The 10,000-nt window shown below is 34.8% G+C and overlaps 1 protein-coding gene across 1 annotated transcript in view; it reads right to left on the reverse strand.

Moving 5' to 3' along the window:
* Positions 1 to 10,000, reverse strand: part of LOC125024790 (zinc finger protein 271-like) — a 44,231-nt gene that overhangs the window by 13,896 nt on the left and 20,335 nt on the right. The window contains exon 3 of the mRNA XM_047612554.1: positions 4,696 to 5,850. Within this exon, the coding sequence (XP_047468510.1) occupies positions 4,696 to 5,849 (1,154 nt within the window). The 5' untranslated portion in view covers position 5,850. The remainder of the gene's footprint in view (positions 1 to 4,695; positions 5,851 to 10,000) is intronic.

The raw sequence follows: 10,000 nt of genomic DNA on the forward strand, positions 1-10,000 counted from the left end.
GCAGGTTCGCAAGGCCTAGTTTCCCTTACTGATGTATGTGGGAAACAGGATTTAGTATATAGTTACCAGCACAAACGTATAAGAAAATTGCACATTTACTTAAGCATCCTTAATATATACGTATGTATATATATATATATATATATATATATATATATATATATATATATATGTCTGTGTGTGCATGTATGTATGCATACATACTGACGTTTGGGAATTCTTCTGCAAATTATGAGGCCGTAAATACCATGAAGTAAAATAAAATAACCTCTATGGATTTATGCTGTACATAACATTTTAATGTGTAGTTCTTTTGAGAATAATAACCTTTTATGGCCTGTATTTAATTCCGCATGGAATTTTTGTTCAGGTAAGCACATGTATGCTATCAGTGAACAGGGGTGGTCACAAGACTGCTATTACTGGTCATGGCATTCAAGAAATCTACTGCACCTACTCAATATGGCAACTTATTTGTAAAACATTTGGCTATTTGAAAAGAGGGATTTAACTTCAACTATGATCTTCCTATCTAAATTAAAAGAAGGAAATTCATGCATATTATTTGAAAATGATAAATGGATATTTCATTTTGATGATTTTAAAGACCGACACACACATGTATATATTTATACCTCTATTTATATCTATCTATATATAATTATATATATATATATATATATATATATATATGTTTACATATATACATGTGTACGTATATCAATACATGCATATATATATATATATATATATATATATATATATATATATATATATATATATATATGTGTGTGTGTGTGTGTGCATGTATATGTGTAAACACATTCATATATGCTTACACATATACATACATACATATATGTGTATATATATATAATTCACACACACACGCATAAACACACACACACACACACATATATATAATCATATGTATGTATGTATGTTTGTTTTCATTATTGTACCTTTTCATGTAACTATCGATTAATCTATGTCTATACTCATTCCCCTAAATCTTTATATATCATTTCCCATTATTATGATCTTCATTATTATCATCATTATTGTTATTGATATATTTTTTTCTTTATCATAATCAACATTATCATATTTGGTTTTGTGTTTTTATATTGATATCATTATTACAGAAATTATTCCTAGCCTTAGTAATGAGTTAAAAATGATACTGTCTTGAAATGTCATTTCCTTGTACTATTAATGTTATTATTATTGCTATTAATATTTTCACTGTTATTGTTATTCTATTTTTATTACATTATTATTATATCATTTCATTATTAGTTTTTATTATTTATTATTATTATTATTTATTATTATATTGCTATTATCATTACTATTATAATTATTATCATTATTAATATAAGCATAGTTATTATTATAATTATTATTGTTATTAAGTAAATAATGATAGTGATAGTGGTGATGACAACGATAATCATCGATAACGAAAATGATAATGATAACGAGGTGATGATGATGATAATTATAATCTTAATAATGATAATAACATTGATAATATCAATAATGATCATGACAATTGCGGCAAGGACTATATGATAATACGGACAGTAATAGTCGAATTAACGATAACAAGAAATTTAAAATATGTAAACTAATATCTTAAAATAGATGAGACGCGGCCATGAGACGCGAAGGGGAGATTCGGACATGAGACGCGAAGGGGAGACGCGGACACGAGACGCGGGCATGAGACGCGAAGGGGAGATTCGGACACGAGACGCGAAGGGGAGATTCGGACACGAGACGCGAAGGGGAGAATATAAATCTGCACGAATATATAGGTATGAATTTACTTTTTTTTTTGCAATTTATTTAATTTTATTCTTAGCCTTCTCTTCATGAGTTTTTCTTTTCTCTTGGGTATTAATCAAATAAAAATGTAGATATCAAAATTCATCATGAATTTCTCATGTTAAGTAGAAAACCTGAACATTTAATCATTAATTATTATTATTATTTACTTATGTTATTATTAATTTTCTCAGAACAAATCTTATCAAAAGCTTCCATGTTTTTTAAAGATTTCAAATTTGTTCTTCTTAACCCAGTGCCGATGGGCACGCCATGCCATGCCCACTGTGAGTTTACTTGTTTGATAGTTTTTACACGTAGATGGCTACACTTGTACTAAGTCACCAATGAGCCAATTGCGAGTACTGCCTGTTTCGCCCGTTCACCCTTTTCTTTGATTTACGAAAATATTTTACGTTATTTCATTTTGCTATTACTAATGTTTATAACATTATAGTAATTATATTTCTTTATAATAAAAATAACACCATCTTCAAATCTCTCTCTATATATGATTTTTTATCATACAAACCAATATTACTATAATTTTATCGAAGGGACTAATTCACCAGAGGACACAGCAAGAGTGTGGAACACTAGTATAAGTCTATAAATATAAACCCGATAGGTCTATAAATACATTGAACACTAGTGTAGGTCTATATATATAAACACTTTGGGTCTATATATATAATCACTTTGGGTCTATAAATATATTAAACACTAGTATAGATCTATACATATAAACACTATAGGTCTATGAGTATATTAAACACTAGTACAGGTCTATAAATCTAAACACTATAGGTCTATAAATATATTAAACACTAGTTTAGGTCTATAAATATAAACACTATAGGTCTATAAGTATATTAAACACTAGTACAGGTCTATACATATAAACACTATAGGTCTATATATATATTAAACACTAGTCCAGATCTATAAATATATACACTATAGGTCTATAAGTAAAGTAAACACTAGTATAGGTCTATAAATATAAACACTATAGGTCTAGAAATATATTAAACACTGGTACAGGTCTAAAAATTAATTTTCAAAAGGAAATATACCATGCCCTCTGGCAAAGACCAAAAAGTAACATGTAAATGTTAACACACTGATCAGTGAAAATATTCCTTGCATTTAACAAAAAAAAAAAAAAAAAAAAAAAAAAAAAAAAAGTGCCTAAAAGACAAGCAAGTTAGCACTGAAGAGTACTTCCCTTAAATAAATCTGAAAAATTAAATCAATATATGGTTTATTCATGTAATATGTTGATGTAAATCATTACTTAAAAAAACAAAACAGAAAAAAAGTTGATAGAGAAATCTGGGAATCAGCAAAACGTCAGCAACATTTAAGACCCACAAATGCCTAAGTATATCATATCATTGTATACCATTCATTGTATAAATCATCAAATGATCTTGCTGGAAACTTTGTAACTGAATGACACTAAACTAGCAGCTAAACCATAATCCAAAATGCCGCAAGACCGTGCGATACACCTCTACCAAAGTTCCAGTTCGAGGCCGCTGGCTCAGCATTATTTACATCCGGCAACTCTTATCTCGTTACTATAGTATATGATTCCTAAGTATTTTCAGATCATAATATTTATCAATAAGAATCATTTGAATAAATAAAAAAATAATTAGTGCGCTTTTTACTGCATATTTTCGATTAATACCAATGCAGTGCATGATCCATACAAAATAGCGAACTCAAAAATTAATTTACTTATGTGAGGGAATTCAATTATACTTTATTTAATATATATTCAAACACACACACACAGCCATACATACACACACACAAACACACACACACACACACACACACATATATATATATATATATATATATATATCAGTCAACTAAACATACATACATATTTACATAATTAGTAACACACAAACACACACATAGACATACATATGGTTACACACACACACACACACACACACACACACACACACATATATATATATATATATATATATATATATATACATATACACTCAACTAAACATACATGCACATACATATATATACATATACACTCAACCAAATCATACATACATATTTATATAATTAGTAACAGCAGACATGAGTTTACCTGAAGAAAAAAAAAATCCATGGACACTTAAATACAAGTCATAACACATGGAAATTTATTATGTCAGACAAGAACTACATATCACGTGTATAACATAAATCAGAAAAAAATCCATCAAAATCTTGGGCAATTCTTCCCCAATAATGTCAAGGGAAAGAGTGCTCCTCTTAGATGAAATATCTTGCTCTTCGATGCAATTCGCGTTGTCCACGAGATGTCTTCTCTGAGTGAAAGCAAGTGTCTAGGCCTCTGAGATATAAGGCCTGCAACCCTTACGTATTCTTGCTTTTTCCAAAGCGAATGTCTGTGTGGTTCTGGTTTGCGTGTATTCACCTGTATGACGCACTACATTATACTCAGAGAAAACAAACTCTCAGCCTTATCTCGCCTTCTGTGACAAGGCCTTTGTTTCAAACTTCGCAGAGATGAGTTTTTTTCCTTTGTTTTTACTACTGTTTGTTACACTAGGTGATGACTCCATGAGAACCCCATTTGCAAATATAACACCGGTGGGGCTCTTCCTTTGCAGGTACCCTCAACTGGCTCAACCGATTAGCTTTCTAATTTTCCCGTTGCAAATCTCACGTCCGTTTGTCTCCTCTTTTTGGGTGTTCTCTCGTACGGGGCATTAGGGAACAGTTTCGTGAAAAGTTTTTGCATAACGTTACGGTTCCGTGAAAAGATTTTGCATTTGGGAACGGTTTCATGAAAAGATTTTAGAGTAAGCTTCATAGCCTTACGGCTTCTCTTTTGTGTGTACTCTCATGTGGATAACTAGATTAGATTTATGTGAGAAGGTCTTGCTGCAAACCTCGCAGCTGTATGGCTTCTCCTTTGTTTGTACTCTCATATGGATAACTAGATTGATTTTATGCGAGAAAGCTTTGTTGCAAACCTCACAGGTGAATGGCCTCTCCTTTGTATGTACTCTCATATGTGTTACCAGGTGACCTTTTTCGGGGAAGACCTTGCTGCAGGTCTCACAGCTGTATGGCTTCTCTCTTGTATGTACTTTGATATGCCTTGCTAGAACGCTTTTGGAAGGAAAGGCTTTAAAGCAAATATCACAGTTGAATGGCTTCTCCTTTGCGTGTACACTCATATGCCTAATTAGACTATCTCTATGTGAGAAGTTCTTGCCGCAGATCTCACAGCTGTAGTGTTTCTTCTTTGTATGTACTCTCATGTGCCTAACAAGACTATTTTTATGCGAGAAGTCTTTGTCGCAAATCTCACAGTTGTACGGCTTCTCCTTTGTGTGTATTCTCATGTGCGTTACTAGAGGACCTTTCTCCGAGAAAGCCTTGTCGCAAATTTCACAGCTGTAAGGCTTTTCCTTTGTATGTACTCTGATATGCTTTCCTAGATTGTTTTTGGATGGGAAGCCCTTGTCGCAAATATCACACCTGTAGGGTTTCTCCTTTGTGTGAACTCTCATGTGAATTTTGAGATATCTCCTCTTAGAGAATTTCTTGCTGCACATTTCGCATACAAGACGCTTCAAAGTCGGTTCCACTTCTGGTTCTGTATCCTTAAGACTTTCTTTATGTATCGCCTGATCCCCTTCTGGTGAACAGTTGTTCCAACATTCCTCAGCCACCAATGGCACTCTTAACGCGTCACTATGATCCCGAACTAATTCACACGAGTCCTTTGCATCTGCTTCATGACTTTGGTCATAAAGATTGTGAAAGAAAAGACATTCGTGTTTCACTTTTACGTCACCCACTTCGTCTCTCTCATGATCTGCGTAATCGAGCTGTTCTTCCTTAATTTCTAACCAAATATCCTTGGACATATCTTCGCTGAGCTCTTCCTTGATACTGACTCCTGTGTCTAATATTCCCTCATTCACGACTGGGGCCAAAGGCATTCCATCGGCAAGGGAACTCATCCTGTGAATGGAAAGCATACCTAATAACGAACTACATATTGTTGATATTAAGAATGTAAATGCTATTGCAAACTATTTGGTATCACTTATTACCAAAATGACGAAAGTTACATTAAAAAACGGGGGTGGTGGTGGTAAATAAACATGAGGTACTGAAAGTAATAAAAAAAAATACCATTTCATAATGTATTGTTATATAAATACAGAAGTAATACAAATTTATGATGGGAATTTTCAGAGACTTTGCATTATTTCAATGACAATTAGAATAACACCATTTTAATGAAAACTGATCACACATATGTGTATGCAGTACAAATACAGCACTGATAATACCAACAAAAAGAAATGCCAGTGCTAATTGTGATAAAAAAGCTATTATTACAACATCAATATCAATGCCAGTAACAATAAAATCATAAATGATTTTACCAAAAAAAAAAAAAAAAAAAAGTTCCATAATGTCAGAAATTTCTGTAAGAATGCTGAGGGTTATAATAAAAGTGACTTGTAGAGGTGATGACTATACTGAGGAGAGGAATGGTAAATGGGCAGGGTTAGAAGACTTAAACGTGCTAGACATCTAAGGTAACACAGCACAGTGGTGAAGTTCTGTAGTGGGAAAGGGTTGAAATGTGTTAATGTTTAGGACAAAACAAAAAAAAAAAAATTGTTAGGTGTTGGATGTTGTAGAGTGTATTAAGGACAGAATGACAGTGAAAAGAGTAAAAATTGGGGGAAGGGGGTGGGGGCATGAAGTATGGCGGGGATTTGTAAAAAGGGGAAGGGATTAAAGTTATAGGCCGTTCAAATCAGATCTGATGGAGAGTACGAGGAAACGGTTAATGTTTAGAACAAAAACGTGCTAGGCATTAAAGTACTGTTGACAAAAAAAAAAAAAAAAAAAAAAAGTGTAAACGAGTTAATGATTAGGATAAAATGTGTTAGACGTCAACAATATTTCGCATAAGGTAACAGTTTCGTGAAAAGATTTTAGAGCAAGCTTCATAGCCTTTTGTGTATACTCTCATGTGGAGAACTAGATTTGATTTATGTGAGAGGGACTTGCTGAACACCTCGCAGCTTTATGGCTTTTCCTTTGTATGTAGAACGTTGCAGAACGCTGTAGAACAGAATGGTGGTGGAAAGGGTATAGAGGGTGGAAAACATGGAATATGGCACAGATTTTGTAAAGGGGAAGGGGTATTTGCGTAGGTGATCAGTTCAAATGGAAAGTATGTGTCTGTGGAAGATGAGAGTGACACAGGCAATCAGATCAAAAATAATTAAGTAAATATATAATTGAATTCGTCCGAATTTGGGTAATATGAAAAAGCAGCCAATTTCCCAATTTGTCCCAACTGACTACCTCCCTAACATGGCGGGAAAGCATCCTTTTGCAAATAAGACCAACGGCCAAAAGTGAAGTCTCCGTCTGTGTCCAAAACTTAAATAAGTTAATAAGTAAACAAGGTAAGTAAATAAGTAAATAAGCAAGTAGATTTAAAAGGCAAGAATACAATAATATAAGATTTAAAATAAGATTAAAAATACCAGAGTAAAATACTGATTTCATCTCAGTGAATCATATAAATCAGGATCTACAATGGTAAACTATACACACAACAAGTTGTTGTTTTTTTCTGTAATATTAATATACAAGTGCAAATGAAGAAAGTTTATCTGTTTACATATAATTTGAATTTTTTAATATCGCTGATTCCATTATTATGATATTAATAATTAAATAAATTATTATTAATTATTATTATAAAATTAATCACTATTTTTAAATTTAATTAATTATTGATATTAATTACTGAATTAACTTAATTATCGGTATTGTTAATATCGTTGTCATTTTTATAATTATCATTATATTTATCTCTACTATAACCATTTACATTACCATTGTCACTATCATCACCATTATCATTATCACTTTCATTATTATATTTATAAATACTATTATTTTTAATACCCTTCTTATTATCGTTATTATTAGTATTATCATTAATACCACTTTCATTATGTCTGAAAGTTTCCTTATTATAATATTCTGATTATTATAATTATCATTGTAACTATTATTATTATAGTTATATTTGTTATTTCGATCATTTTCATTGTTATTATTATTATCATTATTACTGTTGTTGTTCTTATTCTTTTGATTTTATTCTTGTTTTACCTGTTACTATGATAATAATAATCATTACATTACATATTATATATATATATATATATACAAGAAGACACACACACATATAAACACACACAAACACTGCATGGGCCAGAAGGATAGGCTCAACAAGAGCACAGAGAGAGCGAGAGAGGGGGAGGGAGGGAGAGAGAGAGACGGAGGGAGAGAGAGAGAGAGAGAGGGAGGGAGAGGATGAGAGAGAGAGAGGGAGGAAGGGAGGGAGGGAGAGGGAGAAGGGGAGGGAGAGGGAGAAGGGGAGGGAGAGAGAGAAAGATAGAGAGGGAGAAAGGGAGGGAGGGAGGGAGGGAGGGAGGGAGAGAGAGAGAAAGAAAGAGAAATAGAAAGAGAGAGAGGGGGGGGGAGAGGGAGAGAGAGGGAGAGAGAGAGAGAGGGAAGCAAGACAGATAGACAGACAGACAGTTAGAAGCGAGACAGACAGTTAGAAGCGAAACAGACTGTTAGAAGCGAGACAGACGTACAATTAGAAGTGAGACAGACAGACAAAAGCGAGACAGACAGACAGTTAGAAGTGAGACAGACAGACAGAAGCAAAACAGATAGACAGACAGTTAGAAACGAGACAGACAGACAGTTAGAAGCGAGACAGACAGTCATATAGAAGCGAGACAGACAGACAGACAGCTGGAAGCGAGACAGACAGTTAGAAGTGAGACAAAGAGACAGAAGCGAGACAGACAGACAGTTAGAAGCGAGACAGACAGACGGACAGAAGGGACACAGACAGAAAGTTAGAGGCGAGACAGACAGACAGAAGCGAGAGAGAGAGTCAGTTAAAAGCAACACAGACTGACAGACAGAAGCGAGACAGACAGACAATTAGTAGCGAGACAGAAATACAGACAGAAGCGAGACAGACAGACAGTTAGAAGCGAGACAGGCAGACAGAAGCTAAAAAGACAGTCAGTTAGAAACGAGACAGACAGAAGCGAGACAGACTGACAGACAGAAGCGAGACAGACAGTTAGAATTGAGACAGACAGACAGAAGCGAGACAGACAGATAGAAGCGAGACAGACAGTCAGTTAGAAGCGAGACAGACAGACAGACATAAGCGAGACAGGCCGACAGTCAGAAGCGAGACAGACAGACAAACAGTTAGAAGACAAGAAAGACAGACAGTTAGAAGCGAGACAGACCGACAGACAGAAGCGAGACATGCCGACAGTCAGAAGCGAGACAGACAGACAAACAGTTAAAAGACAAGACAGACAACAGTTAGAAGCGAGACAGACAGACAGTTAGAAGCGAGACAGACAGACAGTTAGAAGCGACCCAGTCATACAGTTAGAAGCGAGACAGACAGACAGTTAGTAGCGAGACAGACAGACAGTTAGAAGCGAGACAAACAGACAGTTGGAAGCGAGATAGCCAGACAGAAGCGAGACAGACAGACAGTTAGAAACGAGACAGAAAGACATACAGTCAGAAGCGAGACAGACAGACAGTTAGAAACGAGATAGACAGTTAGAAGCGAGACAGACAAACAGTTAGAAGCGAGACAAAAAGACAGAGTCAGAAGCGAAACAGACAATCAGTTAAAAGCGCGACAGACAGACAGTCAGATACGATACCGACAGACAGTTAGAAGCGAGACAGACAGACAGACTAAGCGAGAGAGACAGACAGACAGACAGAAGCGAGGCAGACAGATAGTTAGAAACGAGACAGGCTGAAAGACAGAAGCGAGACAGACGGACAGTTAGAAGTGAGACAGACAGACAGACAGAAGCGAGACAGACAGACAGTTAGAAGCGAGACAGAGAGACAGACAGAAGCGAGATAGACAGTCAGTTAGAAGCGAAACAGACAGGCAGAAGCGAGACAGACTGACATACAGAAGCGAAACAGAATGAAGCAAGATAGACAGACAGAAGCAAGATAGACAGCAAGAAGCGAGACAGACAGACAGTTAGAAGCGAGACAGACA

Source organism: Penaeus chinensis, unplaced genomic scaffold, assembly GCF_019202785.1.
Source record: "Penaeus chinensis breed Huanghai No. 1 unplaced genomic scaffold, ASM1920278v2 CTG_4899, whole genome shotgun sequence".
Taxonomy (NCBI): Eukaryota; Metazoa; Arthropoda; class Malacostraca; order Decapoda; family Penaeidae; genus Penaeus; species Penaeus chinensis.